The following is an 18,197-nucleotide window of genomic DNA, read 5'->3' as shown; positions in this document are numbered from 1 at the left end:
CAACAAACTGGTTCCAAATAGGAAAAGGTGTACGTCAAGGCTGTATATTGTCACCCTGCTTATTTAACTTATATGCAGAGTACATCATGAGAAACGTTGGACTGGAAGAAGCACAAGCTGGAATCAAGATTGCCAGGAGAAATATCAATAACCTCAGATATGCAGATGACACCACCCTTATGGCAGAAAGTGAAGAGGAACTAAAAAGCCTCTTGATGAAAGTGAAAGTGGAGAGTGAAAAAGTTGGCTTAAAGCTCAACATTCAGAAAATGAAGATCATGGCATCCAGTCCCATCACTGCATGGGAAATAGATGGGAAAACAGTGGAAACAGTGTCAGACTTTATTTTTTTGGGCTCCAAAATCACTGCAGATGGTGACTTCAGCCATGAAATTAAAAGACGCTTACTCCTTGGAAGGAAAGTTATGACCAACCTAGATAGCATATTCAAAAGCAGAGACATTACTTTGCCAACAAAGGTCTGTCTAGTCAAGGCTATGGTTTTTCCAGTGGTCATGTATGGATGTGAGAGTTGGACTGTGAAGAAGACTGAGTGCCGAAGAATTGATGCTTTTGAATTGTGGTGTTGAAGAAGACTCTTGAGAGTCCCTTGGACTGCAAGGAGATCCAACCAGTCCATTCTGAAGGAGATCAGCCCTGGGATTTCTTTGGAAGGAATGATGCTGAAGCTGAAACTCCAGTACTTTGGGCACCTCATGCGAAGAGTTGACTCATTGGAAAAGACTCTGATGCTGGGAGGGATTGGGGGCAGGAAGAGAAGGGGACGACAGAGGATGAGATGGCTGGATGGTATCACTGACTGGATGGATGTGAGTCTGAGTGAACTCCGGGACTTGGTGATGGACAGGGATGCCTGGCGTGCTGCAATTCATGGGGTCGCAAAGAGTCAACACGACTGAGCGACTTAACTGAACTGATAGTGATTTAAAGTTCACTGTCTGAAACCGCAGTTACTTTTTCACCAACCTAATACTAGGTTAATGAGGAAATCAAAGAAGGAAAAAGTACACCTGAAGATAAATGAAAATATGGAATACCAAAATCAGTGGGATACATCAAAAGCAGAACAAGTTTATAGCAATACTTGCCTACCTCAAGAAACAAGAGAAATGAAAAAGCCCCAACAGTCCTTACACCTAAAGGAACTATAAAAAGAACTTCAAATTAAGTCCAGAGTCAGTAAGTAGAAGGAAGGAAATACTAAAAGTCAAACAATAGTAAAGATGAATGAAACTAAGAGCTGGTTCTTTGAAAAGATAAACAAAATCAATAAACCTTTAGCTAAATTCACTAAGAAAAAATGAGAAGACTCAGATAAATAAAATTAGAAATGAAAAAATAGAAATTGCAAGAGGTCCCACAGAAATGCAGAGAGTCATAAGAGAATACCGTGAGTAGCTATGTGCGAACAAATTAGACAACATAGAATAAATGAATACATTCTTAACAATCAGCCCTCCAAGATGGAATCTTAAAGAAGTAGAAAATCTGAATAGATGGATCACTAGTAAGGAGGTTAAAACAGTCATCAAAAACCTTCCAAAAAACGAGAGTCCAGGACCAGACAGCTTCACTCTACCAGATGTTCAAAGATGACCTAATATCTATTCTTGAAAGTGAAAGTGAAGTCACTCAGTCATGTCGGATTTTTCGGGACCCCGTGGGCTGTAGACTGCCAGGCGTCTCCATCCATGGGATTTTCCAGGCAAGAATACTGGAGAGGTTTGCCATTTTCTTCTCCAGGGGATCTTTCCAACCCAGGAATCGAACCTGGGTCTCCCACACTGCAAGGCAGACTCTTTACCATCTGAGTCAAACTCTTCCAAAAGGTTGAAGAGGAGGGAACACTTCCCAACTCATTTTTTAAGGTCAACAGTACCGTGATATCAAAGCCAGACAAGGATAATACAAAAAAAGAAAATTACAGGTGAGTATCTTTGATGTACGTAGATGCAGAAACTCTCAACAAAGTATTAGCAAACAAAATAATACATTAAATGGATCATACAATATAATCTAGTAGAATTTATTTCAGGGTTGCAGGGATGATTCAACATCTGCAAATCAACATGCTACAACATTTTTAAAATAGTGATCAACTCAATAAATGCAGAGAAAGCATTTGACAAAATTCAACATCCATGTGTGATAAAAACTCAATGAAATTGGTATAGAAAGAATGTATGTCAACATAATAAAGGCTATGCATGTCAGACCCACAGCTGACATACTCAACTGTGAAAAACTGAAAGCTGTCCCTCTAAGATCAGGAACAAGACAAGTGTGCCCACTCTTACCAGTCTCATACCTGAAGACTCCACCAAAAGCCTGTTAAAAATAATAAATGAGTATGGTAAAGTTGCACGATGCAAAATCAAAATGCAAGATCTGTTGTGTTTCTGTACACCAACAAAAAACAAGCAGAAAGAGAAATTAAGAAAACCCTATCATTTAAAATTGCAGCAAAAAGAATGAAAAAATACCCAAGAATAAATTTAATCAAGGATGGGAATTTCCTGCCAGTGATTAGGCCTCTGTGTTTTCACTGCTTGAGGGCGCAGGTTCAATCCCTGGCTGGGGAGCTAGGATTCCGCAATATGCTATAAAACTTGGTTTAAAGAAATGGAAAGATAAAGGATGTTTCATGCTTATGGACTGTAAGAATTAACATGGTTAAAAATGTCCATTTTTTTCTATAGCAATCTATAAATTCATTGTAAAAATCCCTATCAAAATCCTTGATGACATTTTTCACATAAATAGAACAAAAGTTCCTTACATTTATATAGAACCATAAAAAACTATGAATAGCCAAAGCAATTCTGAGAAAAAAGAACAAAGCTGGAAGAAGTGTCACATACCCTGATTTCATATACTGCAAAGCCATAGTAATCGAAACAACATGGTATTTGACAGAAAAAAAGGTTAATGGAACAGAATTGAGAGCCCAGAAATAAACCCACACATATAGGGACGATTAATTTACAACATAGGAGCAAAGAACATACAATGGAGAAAGGACAGTCTCTTCAGTAAATACTGGTGGAAAAACTGTACGGCCACATGCAAAAGAATGAAACTAAGCCAGTTCCTTACACCATACACAAAGATTAACTCAAAATGGATTAAAGACTTGAACAGAAGATCTGAAAGCATAAAACTCTTAGAAAACAGGAAATTCAGACTGTGACATTGGGTTTAGCAATTTGTTTTTGGGTGTATCTCCTCAGTCAAGGCAAACAAAAGCAAAAATAAACAAGTGGTACTATATCAAACTAAAAAGCTCTGCACAGCAAAGGAAACCATTAACAAAATGAAAGAGAGAGTGTACTCAATGGGAGAAGATAGTCAAGTATATCTGATAAGGGAGAGCACATATAACTCAACAACAACAAAAATGAACAGCCTGATTTAAAAATGGGCAGAGATCAGAATAGATGTTTTTCCAAAAAAGATAAACAGATGGTCATCAGGCACATATGAAGATGTTCATCACTAGTGAAGATGAGTATCATTAATTATTAGGGAAATGCAAATCAAAGCAACAGTTAGACATTACCTCCCACCCGTTAGAGTCATTGTTGTCTAAAGGAAATGCGGTAGTGAGGATATGGAGAAAAGGGAACCCTTGCTGTGCAGTGTTGATGGGAATGTAAATTGGTGTAGCCACTGTAAAAAACAGTGGATATTCCTCAAAAAGTTAAGAATAGAACTACCATGTGATCCAGTCAGTCTGCTTCTGGGTATTTATCCAAAGATAACAAAAACACTTGAAAATATAGATGGAAACTAAACTTTTGGTAGTAAGCACAGAATAGTGTATATAAAAATTGAATCATAATGTTTCATGTGAAACATATAATGTTGTAAACCAGTGTGACCTCAATAATAAGATAAACTTCTTTGCTAAAAAAAAGTTAAAATGAGATAGACTAGCTGATCTCTGTTGGCCTTTTTCATACCTATTCTCATTCTATGAAGAGCCCAATGCATTTCTTAAAGGGGAGCTAGTAATAACCCTACCAGTGACTAATCAGGAACAGTGTTAAGGTCATTAACTGACTTCTTTGTTTCTTTTATTCGGTATAAAAAGAGGAAGTAATATTTGGCTTTTGCTGGTGCCACACCAGTGCCTTTTATTACCAGAGTGCACTTGATGCTGTAACATACTATTTTAGTATCAGCTGGAAATGTTAGTTTAGTTTCTTATTACAGGTGGAGTATTTCTGTTGGAGTGAAAGCTTTTGTTAAAATCACAAAGCAGGTAGCTATTCTTTTTGCAACATTGGCTGGACTTATATGTGTTGATTTAAAATGTCTGTAAGATGTAGAAAACTTTTATGAAAGACTAGTCAATTTTAGGATCACCAGCTTAATATATTTATAAGCATTATTATAATATAAATATTTGTGCTTACTTTAATAAAGGGAGGGAAGGATAAGTTGGGAGTTTGGGATTGATATATATACTTACTACTATGGACTTCCGTGGTGACTCAGATGGTAAAGAATTAACCTGCAATGTGGAGACATGGGTTCAGTCATTGGGTTGGGTTCTGTCCCTGGGTAAGGTCATGGCAACCCACTCCAGTATTCTTGCCTGGAGAATCCTCATGGACAGAGGAGCCTGTTGGGCTACAGTCCATGGGGTCACAAAGAGTCAGACGTGACTAAGCAACTAAACACAAGCACACTACTATATTTAAAATAAATAACCAACAAGGATCTATTGTCAGGCACAGGGAACTGCTTAGTATTCTGTAATAACCTAAATGGGAAATAATTCGAGAAAGAATAGATATATGTATATGTGTAAATGAAACACTTTGTTGCACACCTGAAACTTAACACATTACAAATCAACTATGAAAGTGAAAGTTGCTCAGTGATGTCCCAACTCTTTGCGACCCCAGGGACTATAGCCCTCCAGGCTTCTGTCTGTGGGGTTTCCCAGGCAAGAATACTAGAGTAGGTTGCCATTTCCTTCTCCAGGGGATCTCACCGACCCAGGGATCGAACCTGGGTCTCCTGCATTGCAGGCGAATTCTTTATCACCTGAGCCACCAGGGAAGCCCATAAATCAACTATAATCTAATATAAAATAATTTTTTTAAAAAAATGGTGCGGCAAAGAAACCTAAATTTAAATGGGGATTTTCCATATGTGCAGGAAGTCTTGGGAAAAGACCCTGTTTTAAACAATGTCTTTTGTTTCTTTACAGACATTACAATGGCAAAATCAGCAAAGTTAATTCAGCAGCAGCTTGAAAAAGAAATGTAAGTAAAAATAAGTCCTGCTGGTTAATTGTATATCTTATCACTTTGGAAATATGTATATATTGCTTAAGGTCTTTGGTTTTGTGTGATTACCACGATTAACCTGAAGATTAGTGTGAAATATATTTGTTTAAAAATTGACAACAGAATTAATGGAATTATAAAAAGTATTAATGGGATGTTTATAGATATTTAACATTTTCATGGAAAGAAAATCTCAGGTTTATTGAAACTGTAAGCTCAATTTGTTTTCCCACTAGTTCTAGCTATAGCTTATGGTAGATATGAAAGGTTTCAAAAACAAAAACTTTGAAAGCCATGGAAATTTTTGTTGACAGAATAAGAAAGGAACACTTCAGAAACATACAAAAATCTGTGATACTATTTTGTAACAATTTTTTTTTGTTTTCAAGATGTGTGACAGTATCATTTGGCTTGTGTTTGACAGGTTTTTGATTCCACACATAAGTGTAATCATACGATATTTGTCTTATTCTGTTTATGTTATTTCACTTAGCATAATGTCCTAGGTTCATCCACGTTGTCACAAACGGCAGAAATTGCTTTTGTAGGGCCCAGTAATACTCTTGTATATATGTTCCACGTTTTCTTTGTTCATCCTTCAGTGGACATTTAGGTTGCTCCCTGTATTGGCTGTTGTTAGTAATGGGGCAGTGAACGTAGGAGTGCACGTACGTACATCTCTCTGAGAGCCTGATTTCAATTCCTTTAGATAAACGTCCAGAAGTGGAATTGCTAGATCATGTGGTAGTAGTTCTGTTTGTGATTTTTTGAGAAATCTCGGTGCTTTTTTTATTACAGCAGTACCGATTTACACCCACCAACAATGTACCAGGGTTACCTTTTCTGCATATCTTTGCCAACATTTATCTTTTTTTTTTTTTTCCCTTAATGTTAGTAATTCTGTCTCATTATGGTTTTGATCTACATTTCCCTGATGGTTAGTGATGGTTAGCATTTTTTTCATGTACTTGTTGACTGTTTGTATGTCCTCTATGTCTGTTCAGATCCTTTGCCCATTAAAAAAAAAATTTATTTATTTAGTTACTTTTGGCTGTGCTGAGTCTTCGTTGTTGGATGTGGGCTTTCTGCAGTTGTGACGATCGGGGCTGCTCTTTGTTGTGGTATGCAGGTTCTCCCTGCAGTGGCTTCTCTTGTGGAGCATGGGCTTTAGGACTCAAGGGCTCCGTAGTTGCTGCATGTGGGCTCAGTAATTGTGGCACGTGGGCCTAGTGTTCTGTGGCGTGTGGAATCCTCCTGGACCAGGGGTCAAACTGATGGCCCCTGCATTGCAAGGCAGACTCCCAACCACTGGACCATCAGGGAAGACCTTTTGCCCATTTTTTAAATTGAATTATTTGTTTGTTTTTTTACTGGGTTGTATGAATTCCTTATATATTTTGAATATTAACCCTTATAAGATACATGTTTGCAAATATTTCCCTCATTCCATAGGTTATCTTTCCATTTTGTAGATAGTTACTTTTGCTTCGCAGGAGCTTTTTAGTTTGATGTAATCACACTTGTTTATTTTGCTTTTGTTTGCTTTTAGTCTCATATCTTAAAATAACTGCCACAGTGTCAGTGTTTTCTTTTTGGATTTTTATGGTTTCAGATCTTATTATTAAAGCCTTTAATCCATTTTGAGTTGACTTAGTATATAGTATAACATGAGGGTTCAGTTGCATTGTTTTGCATGTGGATACCCAGTTTTCCCAGAGCTGTTTATTGAAGAGACTGTCCTTTTCCCATTATATACTCTTGTCATCTTTGTGGAAGATTAGTTGACTGTGTATGTGTGGGTATGTCTTGGGTTGTCTATTCCATTATTCTGTATGTCTTTTTAAAGTACCATATGGTTTTGATTACTATAGGTTTGCAATATAATTTGAAATCTGGGAGTGTGATGCCTCCAGATTTATTGTTTTTACTTGGTCACTTTGAGCATTATAGTTCTTTTGTGGTCCCATATGAATTCTAGCATTGTTTCTTCTATTTCTGTGGAAAATTCCATTGAAATACTGATTGAGATTCCATTGAATCTATCAGTTCAATTCCTTAGGTGTGTCCAACTCTTTGCGACCCCGTGTACTGCAGCACTCCAGGTTCCCTGTCCATCACCAACTCCCGGAGCTTATTGAATCTGTAGGTGGACATTTTAACAATGTAAATGAAGAAGGGATGTCTTTCCATTTATTTGTGTCTTCAGTTTCTTTCGTCACTGTTTTACAGTTTACAGTGTACAGCTCTTTGACCTGCTTTGTGTTATGCCTAAGTATTTTATTGTTTTTGATGCTGTTATAAGTGGACTTGTTTTCTTAATTTCTTTTTCTGATACTTCATTAGTAGTGCATTGAAACAGAACTGGTTTTGGATGTTGATTTTTGTATCCTGCAATTTTACTGAGTTTATTAGTTCTGTTTTTTGGTGGAGTCTTTAGGGTTTTCTATATTTAAGATCATGTCAGCTGAAGTCAGAGATAATTTTGCTTCTTCCTTTTTGATTTTGATGTCTTTTATTTCTTTTTTGCCTAATTGCTCTGTCTAGGACTTCCAGTACTGTGTTGAATAGAAGTGGCAAGAGTAGACATCCTTATTTTGTTCCTAGTTTTAGAGGAAAAGCTTTTAGCTTCTGACCACTGAGTATGATGTTATCTGTGGACTTGTCATATATGGCATTTTTATTTTGAAGTATATACGTTCTATAACTGTTGAGTTTTTATCATGAAAGGATGTCAAATTTTGTCACATGCTATTCTGCATCTATTGAGATAATCATAAGATTTTTATCCTTCAGACTGTTAATGTGGTGTATCTCGGTATTTACAAATGTTGAGCCATCTTTGCATTTTGGGCAAATCCCACTTGATTATGATGCATGATCCTTTTAATATACTGTTGAATTTGGTTTGCTTATATTTTGTTGAGGATTTTTGCACGTATGTTCACAGGGATCAGTTCAGTTCAGTCACTTAGTTATGTCCAACTCTTTGCAACCCCATGAATTGCAGCACACCAGGCCTCCCTGTCCATCACCAACTCCCGGAGTTTACCCAAACTTACGTCCATCGAGTCCATGATGCCATCCAGCCGTCTCATCCTCTGTCGTCCCCTTCTCCTCCTGCCCCCAATCCCTCCCAGCATCAGGGTCTTTTCCAATGAGTCAGCTCTTCGCATGAGGTGGCCAAAGTACTGGAGTTTCACCTTCAGCATCAATCCTTCCAATGAACACCCAGGACTGATCTCCTTTAGGATGGACTGGTTGGATCTCCTTGCAGTACAAGGGACTCTCAAGAGTCTTCTTCAACACCACAGTTCAAAAGCATCAATTCTTCGGTGCTCAGCCTTCTTCACAGTCCAACTCTCACATCCATACATGACCACTGGAAAAACCATAGCCTTGACTAGACAGACCTTTGTTGGCAAAGTAATGTCTCTGCTTTTGAATATGCTATCTAGGTTGGTCATAACTTTCCTTCCAAGGAGTAAGCATCTTTTAATTTCATGGCTGAAGTCACCATCTGCAGTGATTTTGGAGCCCAAAAAAATAAAGTCTGACACTGTTTCCACTGTTTTCCCATCTATTTCCCATGAAGTGGTAGGACCAGATGCCATGATCTTCGTTTTCTGAATGTTGAGCTTTAAGCCAACTTTTCCACTCTCCTCTTTCACTTTCTTCAAGAGGCTTTTGAGTTCCTCTTCACTTTCTGCCATAAGGGTGGTGTCATCTGCATATCTGAGGTTATTGATATTTCTCCCGGCGGTCTTGATTCCAGCTTGTGCTTCTTCCAGCCCAGCGTTTCTCATGATGTACTCTGCATGTAAGTTAAATAAGCAGGGTGACAATGTACAGCCTTGATGTACTCCTTTTCCAATTTGGAACCAGTCTGTTGTTCCATGTCCAGTTCTAACTGTTGCTTCCTGACCTGCGTACAGGTTTCTCAAGAGGCAGATCAGGTTGTCTGGTATTCCCATCTCTTTCAGAATTTTCCACAGTTTATTGTGATCCACACAGTCAAAGAGATGTTTTTCTGGAACCCTCTTGCTTTTTCTATGATCCAGCGGATGTTGGCAATTTGATCTCTGGTTCCTCTGCCTTTTCTAAAACCAGTTTGAACATCTGGAATTTCACGGTTCACGTATTGCTGAAGCCTGGCTTGGAGTGTATACAGAAATTGTAAACATTGTGTATCCATTAATAAGTTCTTGTAGTCATAGCTACTTCACCTTGAAGATTCACTCGCTTTAGCATTTGTTATGAGGTAGGACTAGTGGTGATGAACTCCTGCAGCTTTTGTTTCGGAAAGCTTTTATCCATCTTTCATAGCTGAAGGACAGCTTTTCTGGGTATAGTACTATTGGATGGCTGTTTTTTTTCCCCCAGCATTTTGAAAATATCATCCCACTTTCTACTGACCGGCAAGGTTTCTGCCATCAGATCCACTTTTAGTCTTGTGGAGTTTCCCTTGTTTGTGACAGTTGACTTTTCTCGTAATGCTTTGAGCAGTTTCTGTGTTTGACTTTTGTCAGTTTGATTATAATGTGTTTCATTAAAGCTCTCTTTATGTTTAATCCATTTGGGTTGTAGCAGCTTAGTGGATCTGGACGTTCATTTCCCTCCCCATATTTGGGGATATGCTGTCATTTTTTTTTTTAAATAAGCTGTCTGATTCTTTGTCTTTATCTGCTCTTTCTGAGAGCCCCATAATGCATACATTGGTTCCTTTTATGATGTCCCACAAGACTTTCTTCTTTCTTTTTTTACAGTTTCTTTTTGGTTTTATTACAGAGTAATTTCAAATTACCTGTGTTCAAGCTGTCTGGTTTTTTTGTCCTGCTTGGTTGAGTCTGCTGTTGAAGCTCTCTGAATTTTTCACATCCAGTCATTGTGTTCTTCAGCTCCAGAATTTTTGTTTTTCATGATTTCTGTATCTTCATTGGCTTTTTTATTTTTTCGTTTATTCTTTCCCTCATCTTGTGGAGTTGTCTATGTTCTTTTATAGCTCACAGGACTCTCAGATGATTATTTTGAATTACATGTCAGGCAGTCTGTAGATCTCCATTTCTTTAGGGCCAGTTATTGGTGCTTTATCATGTTCCTTTAGTGGTGTCATGTCTCCCTGATCACTTGAGCCTTATGTCCTTACTTTGGTGCTGCACATTTGAAAGAATAATCACCCCTTCTAGTCTTTATAGACTAGCTTTGTCAGAGAAAGTACTTCCCTAGTCAGTCCAGCCAGAGATCTGGATGGGCTTGCTGCTGGATTTCTTGGGCAAGTTGGGCTTGTGGGTAGATGGGCCTGCTGCCTGGGTCCATGGAAGCTAGCCTGGAAACTGAACCTGTCTTGGCTGGACAGGTGCCTGTGTCTGCTGGGGCTGGCCTGGTGGGTGCTGGGTTCCATGACAAAGGGGTGCTCGTTTCACTCTCCCTCTCCTGTGTAAATCATAGGTCTCCACGCTACACTGTGCAGGCTTGCAGGAGCAGTAACATAGTGATTTGAAACTCCCTTCTGCCCTCTTCAGTGCGTCTTTTCTCACTTCTGTGTTACACCCATATGCTGTAATCTCTGACCTGGATTCCTTAGCTCCCATGAAAGTACTCTGTGTGGATGATTATTTAAATTGATGTTTCTGTGAGAGGACTTGTACTGAAAACTCCTATTCTGCTGTCTTGCTGGTGTTACTCAATGGTTTCTGTCCCTTCTGAAACCGCATGTTCATCATCTATTCTCCTGTCTTGATGTTCACTCTTTTGAGACTGCTAAAATCAAAAAAAAGGGAGTTAGATGATTTTTTTTTCTAAAATTTCTGTTGCAGTTGTTGAGCATTATCTTTGGGGAAAAATAATATTATTTGTATATCCATTTTTTGAAAATTGTATAGCATTTTAACTTTTTTATTTTGTGTTGGGATATAGCCAACTAACAAGGCTGTGGTAGTTTGAGGTGAATAGTACAGGGATTCAGCCATACATATACATATATCCATTCTCCCTCAAACTCTCTTCCCATCCAGATTGGCACATAACCTTGAGCAGAGTTCCGTGTGCTGTACAATAGGTCCTTGTTGGTTATCCATTTTAAATACAGTGGTGTCTGTGTCCACCCCAAACCCCCTAACTATCCCTTACCCTCCACCCTTTCCCCCAGCGACCATAAGATTGTTCTCTGTGAGTCTCTTTCTGTTTTGTAAGTAAGTTCATGTGTATCCATTAAAAAAAAAAAAAAAACAGCATAGTTCAAGTCTTCCCATGTTTAAAACATGTTTTCCTTGATTCATTTGCTTTTCATTCCAAAGAGCCATAGAAAAACAATACAGAAAGAAATGCTGTATTAGAAGGGCAGTGAAATAAAATGTTAAAAAGTTATAAAGGTAATATCAGTTAAATTTGGAGTCTAAGTTTAGTTTAATCCTGTGTTTGTGAGAATTAGGCCTTATCAGCTTTGAAGCATTTCATAGTTTTCTGAATGAAAAGAGCTGAATATAATGTTTGGGTTTTTTTTTCCTTTTGAGTTTCTTGTAAAATAGTTTACATTTAAAAGAGCGTATGTGACACATGTATTGAGTTTAAAGAATCAGTGAGATGAAGACCCATGGACCTAACATCTTGCTTAGAAGGCCCTTTAGGGTGCTCCTCCTCAAATGCTTTTCCTTGTGTTAATTGTTTTTAAAATACTTTTCCCATATGTGTGTCTTTCTGAACAAGGTACTTAGTTTTTTGTATGGATTCTGCACTAGTTTTCATGAAATCTTACATTACTAAGTCATCCTTTATTTTGTTAGCACATGTTCCTCTGCTTCTGGGGAGAGAAATAGACCCAGTGAGCCTTGCGTTTGCACTTCTTATTAAGGCCTGCAGGTGGCAGCTAAGTGACTTAACTTGGGAAGGTGTTAGTAGCTAAAGAGATTGGACTGAATATGAGAACCTGCAGTTTGTAGATATCTAAGCTCTGTATCCAGGTAGACTCAAGGTAAATATAAATATCACCTACCCACACTTCACTTTCAGAAACTTAAGGTTGAAACCAGCAGGTAATGTAAAAATATATCTTAAAAAAGCATCATGCAGGCAATCCTAGGGAAGGGGACACTGTGCTGAGAGAAGGTTGGTGTGACCTTGGTTCATTGCTGTCCTCTGGCCATGTGGGCGTCCCTGGCGGCTCACTTGGTAAGGAATTTGCCTGCCGTGCAGGAGACTCCTTTCAATGCAGAAGACCTGTTTCAACCCCTGGGTCAGGAAGATCTCCAGGAGAAGGAAATAGCAATACACTCTAGTAGACTTGCCTGGGAATCCCATGGACAGAGGAGCCTGTTGGGCTATAGTCCATGGGGTCAGAGAGAGTGAGACATGACTTAGCAACTAAACCACCACCATCTGGCCGTGTTAGGTTGGACTGCTATCCTGTCTGTCTGAGAGAGTGACCTATAACTGGTAAAGCAAAGGATTATTTAACAATCCTAATAGCATAATTGATACTTTTATGATTCAGTATTTAAGTAAGTGTTGAAATATTTAGGAATTAATGTGATTTTCTAAAGGGCTTTAATTGTTATATAAGAATTAAGGTCTTTTTGCTTCCTGATTCATTTTCCTTTTGTCTCACAGCAATACTTTACGGGTTACCCGTTCTGCTGCCCCGAGCACACTGGACAGTTCCAGCACTGCCCCTGCTCAGCTGGGGAAGAAAGGCAAAGAATTTGAATTCTCACAGTTGCCCCTCAAAGTAGAGTTCCTGGAATGCAGCGCCAAGGGTGGAAGAGGGGATGCTGGCTCTGCTGACATCCAGGACTTGGAAAAGTGGCTGGCTAAAATCGCCTGAGGACTAGATCCAAACACAAGATGTGAATGTGTGTATGTGTGAATGACAGTTTTGGAAAAGGATTTGGTAGTCTGGAGGGAATATTTCAAATGTAGTTAGGAACTTTTCCTTATTCTGGAAACAAATTATTGTTGAACCCAGTGTGGAATTTTTTTTTTATTAAGTTCAGTTCTCCCATACTGCTTTCAAGCTAGTTATTTGCTTTGCTTTGTGTCTTCCCTTTTTAAAGTGTATGTAAGATCCCTTTAGTATATGCTTGGTGTAAGGTCGAGGTCTAACAAGTGGACCTCACACAGAGAGGATACTATCATGAGAATATGATGTCATCTAATGTGTTTTCTTATCCTCTGCTTCTGTGCTTTGGCCCCCTTATCCTGGAAACAAAGCTGTCTTGTGTGGGTCTGGGTGAGTTCCAGTTACCCTTCATGGGCAGTACATGAATCTTCAGATTTGTTGGTACAGTTACAACATGGTCTCCGGACATGTAAAGGCAGGTTGAAAACAGCAAGACCATGCTGACAGTGGTCTGTTCTTCATCAGCTCAGTTACTTGTCCACACTCTAGCCTTGTAACACTTAGGTTTCAGAAACGTTACGAATTCTTGGAGTCATTCCTAGACGATGGAACTGTAAGTGCTAAATCCCCAAATGCTACTAAAATGTACACTAGAAATGACCATTCTAGTGGTTTCCCTTAACTACGGAACATGTGGAGATTTAGAAGCTGTTCTGTTTTTCTGATGCATGAGTGCTCCTGGGCTATATCTTTATGTGCTGTTTGATGAGCTCCTATTTTGTACTCATAGCATGAATGCTGTGGAACAAATACAAGATGAAAAAAGTTGTCTGTAGATTGTTAAAGTGCACATTCACTGATGGTTTTTTTTTAAAAGCAATTTCAAAGTGATGTTCTTTGCTATCTTTTTAAATGTATGGCTTTATAAATGGCTTTTTATAAATGATTAATATATAGGCTTCCCTGGTGGCTCAGTCCATAAAGAATCCACCTGCAATGCAGGAGACCTACCTGTGTACAGGAGACTCTGTGCACTGAGTGCAGGAGAAATGATTAATATATTTCTTGGTAAATAAAACAGCCTGTGTATGGGGCTTCCTTGGTGGCTCAGTGGTGAAGAATCCGCCTGCCAGTGCAAGAGACACAGATTCGATTCCCTGATGCAGGAAGATACCACATGCTGCAGAGCAACTATCGAGCCTGTGCTCTAGAGCCCAGGAGCTGCAACTGCTGAAGCCTACACGCCCTAGAGCCCGCGCTCCACAGCAAGAGAAACCACCACAGCGAGAAGCCCGCGCACTGCAGCTAGAGAGTAGCCTGCTTGCCACAACTGGAGAGAAGCCTGTGCAGCAACAAAACCCATCATAGCCCCCTGCCCCCAAAATAAAAACTGTCTAGCGCAAAGCATTTACATAGAATGGTAGAGTGAATACAGGTAGGCGCACGTGTTAGAATTCAGGCCTATCTCCACATTTCTGGGGCCTAATGATGGTAACGTACATAGAAACTTCAGTCCCTACTTCAAACACTCAGAGATAAGCCAACTAAAGATTAAAAAGGAGACAAAGGTGGCTGTGGTTAGGTGAAACGCTAATCCCAGCACAGTGAGGGAAGAGCCATAAAAGAGGAGGTGCAGGATGCTCCAGGAGTATGCAGTGGGACCCTCGTAACGTTGCCTTGAGGGTCAGGGAGAGGTGACGGAGAATGGCGTGGAGCCAGTGGCATCCCAGTGAGTGTGGTCCCCACATACATGTGCTGTGGCCCAGGCCTCTGCCTGCTGTCTTCATTCCTGTGTGTCACTCTGGCTCTGCCTCAGAGCCCCTGCCCCTTCCCCGCTCCCACGACCTGCATCACATAGCTTGCTGCTGGAGTATGAAGTAAACCCCGGCTGACACAGAGATGCCATGAGTCCAGCCCTGGCAGGTTCTTATTGGGACGTGTCTCTGCTGATACGTCTTCCTGTCTTTTGGACTCTTTCTTGCCTTTTCCTTATTAGCCAAGTAGTTTTAGGAAGTAGGTAAGAAGAATGAACCAGAAACTCAACAGGTATGTGATAAATGTGACATGTTCACATAATCAAAGGCAGTGCTCACCTAAATAAACATCAGTGGCCGATGCTTCCATTAAGAGGTATGCGTGTGCTGTCGGCTGTTCTGTTGCTTTTTCTAGAGGTGAGAAAGTGTTTCACTTCATTAGAGGAAGAAATACCTGAAACAAGTGACTGAAGAAGGGGAGCAAGGTTGAATTTTATTCAAGACCTTAAAGATGATCTTTTGGAAAAGGAAAGTTATATCTCAAACAGTGATTCTCAGATGTTAGCATGCATCAGAATTAAGTGATGCTTGTTAAATAGCTCATCTGAGGACCCCACTTCTGAGCATTCAGTTCAGCAGTAGGACTCATGTGGTCTCGGGAATCTGCATGCATGACATGACCAAGCACCTGGGACTCCTGGGAGCAGTCTCACAGGTGACCTGGCCTCCTGGAGTATCGCATATGCCTTCAGTGTGCTTTGTTACGTTCTCTGGGCCACGGGCCATGTTTGTTTATTTTACGGTGCCAGGTCTTGGTTGTGGCACGCTGGGTCTTTAGTTGTGGCATGCAAACTCTTAGTTGCAGCACGTGGCATCTAATTCCATGATCAGGGATCAAACCCGAGCCCCTTGCATTGGGAGCACGGACCAGGTCTTAGCCACTGGACTGCCAGGGACGTCTCAGGCCCTGTTTAGTTTTACTCTCTGGTGAAGTAAGCAGGCAGGTTACATAGTCCTTCTGGGCGCACTCATTCTGCCTCCTAACTCTGCCACAGATATCCCATTGTTGTGGGTCTGGGCCACCGTGACTCGTCCTTGGGAGCTTGGGTTATCAATGGGAGGTCAAATTATCTGCCTGTGGCCCTGAAGCCATTCAGCCAAAGTAGGCCCATTTCTTCTTGGGCTGGGAGCCAAGTATGGCTAGAGTAGAAAGAGGGCTGTCAGGTCACAGGACCAGCAGACTCAGCCTGACTGTGTGTCACAGATGGGAACATGGCAGTGTCTGAGCCACTGCATGTTGGAGGCAGAGACTGCTCTCTGGGCCTTTGCCTCCTGATGGGAAAGAACCTGTGCTCTGCGAGTGCAGAGGTGCAGATTGCAGTGCATTGTGCACTGACTGCCCTGGTAAACACCACCCACTTCCAGAATGGAGTCTCTAGTGGTACAGAGCACACCTGCAGATCGAGGCTGCCCGTTCATTCCAGCTCTTTAAACACTTTACAGACATTCTGGGGCCTTCGTAGCCCCTCTCCTGCCTGTTTGCTGGAGTTTAATTTCTGATCAGCGTTAACTGCTGTTGCTGGGGACTACCTGGGGTCTGCCCTTAGATTTCCCTATGCTCTCTGTCTCAGTGCTCCTTCTGTGAGGAAAAGGCACTTGGCTGTGTTCTGTTGGTTTGAGATCATTTCAGCCAGAATATTGTGCTTTTTCTTTTTTTTAAAGGTTTGAATTTAGAATGAAATCAAGGCTTCAATTGGTTTATGCCCGTTCTCACCTAAAGGTGTATTAGCAGCAGTTACAATGCTTACCTCTTCCATTCCAGCCCTTTGAGTACTTAAAGAAAGGTGGTTACCTCACCTGACTTTTGCACAGGAAAGTAGTTCCACTTCCTTTTTCAACTATGAAGTCCTGACCTGTTGACTACTGACACGAGCTGTGTATGGCGTTCAGAAAATGCCAAAATTCATTCGGAAAATGACAAGCACTGTGCCCAAATCTGGGAATTCTAAGTGTGACATACTTCCTGCTTTTGTGGGCATACAGTCACATTCTCAGGTGAAGAAATAGCCCCTGCTTTCCCCTCTCATTAGCACAGGCTCCATCTTGGCTGAACCAACCTGTCCGCAACCCCCTCCCCTGCCCCCGGCCATCCCTCCCACCATGCTGCATGCCCAGGATGAGCTGCCTCAGTACCATCCTCACTTTGGCCCTTCCTTGTCTGGATGCACCACCCATGCAGCCCCAGCATGGCCTCAGTGCCTCCTGGGATCCTGGCGTTCCCCACCCTCACCCCATATGTGAGACACTTGGTGTTCTTTTGACTTCAGATATTTTTGTTTCAACTGAAATATGCTTTTTTTAAAAGAAAAATTGGGGGTTATCATAGGATTATCAAAGCTCCTTTCTGCACCCTTGGTCATTGGGTGACCAAAACACAGCTACAGTGATAGAGGAGACGACCTCAAGCAACATACCTTGATGGCTTGCAGGCGCTGCAGGTAGGACATTCACAACTCCAGTTTTAACACTCAGTCTGGGAAGCCCCAGCATGCTTCCTTCACCTGCTGGATGTTGTGCGTGTAAGCAGGATGCTCAGGGAGACAACCCACTCCCTTTCCTGTCTGTAGTCACATTGCCCTGAATACCAGTCTTGGGGAAAAGCTGTCTGGAACAGCATTCCTCTGGCTTTGGTCTGGTCCATACAGGCATGTGCACTTGGGCTCTCAGGCCTCAGCCCCTCGACTTGCCTGGTAACGCCTCCACCTCACAGTTTACACCTGGCACCCAGGGAAGTTAGGCTCAGTGGGCAGGGAATCTTAACTGCCTAGCCCTCCTAATCAGAGATGGCTTCCTTGAGGTGGCAGATTGGAGGGTGTTCCAGAAACCTTTAGAACCTTTAAAGGAGAAAGACAGTGAAGTTGAACTTGATGAAGAAAACCTGGTGGTCTTGGCTTTCCCTACGGCCCCAGGATTCCCAGCATTCCCAGTCCAGGGCAGTGGTGGGTCGGCTCTTGGCCTCTGTGTTCTCTTTGGGTTGGCCCCCTGGCCTTCAGGGCCCCTTTTAGTCTGGAGGTGCTGAGACCTGAAGGGCTGTCTTAGGGATGTTCTCTAATTGGTGTGAGATGCTGCTGGAGGGCGTACGAGGTAGCTTCATGTCATCTGAAAGGTGATTGTGGTTCATCTTAAATTCTTACCTTTAAATACTTTCCAGAAATCATGGCAATAGAGATCCAGCCTCTATACCCACCCTTCCTAACCCTCAGCCATTGCAAGTGGAGAGCAGGGATGACA

The 18,197-nt window shown here is 41.1% G+C and overlaps 1 protein-coding gene across 1 annotated transcript in view; it reads left to right on the top strand.

Moving 5' to 3' along the window:
- The window catches only part of LOC113895043 (serotransferrin-like), an 86,147-nt gene extending 71,917 nt beyond the window's left edge, over positions 1–14,230 (top strand). Inside the window, 2 exon segments of the mRNA XM_027545702.1 lie at positions 5,243–5,297; positions 12,924–14,230. Coding sequence (XP_027401503.1) covers positions 5,243–5,297; positions 12,924–13,137 — 269 coding nt within the window. The 3' untranslated portion in view covers positions 13,138–14,230.
- Positions 14,231–18,197: the final 3,967 nt, after the last annotated feature.

Source organism: Bos indicus x Bos taurus, chromosome 1 (assembly GCF_003369695.1).
Source record: "Bos indicus x Bos taurus breed Angus x Brahman F1 hybrid chromosome 1, Bos_hybrid_MaternalHap_v2.0, whole genome shotgun sequence".
Classification (NCBI taxonomy): Eukaryota; Metazoa; Chordata; class Mammalia; order Artiodactyla; family Bovidae; genus Bos; species Bos indicus x Bos taurus.
This window is presented reverse-complemented; position numbering and strand designations above follow the sequence as displayed.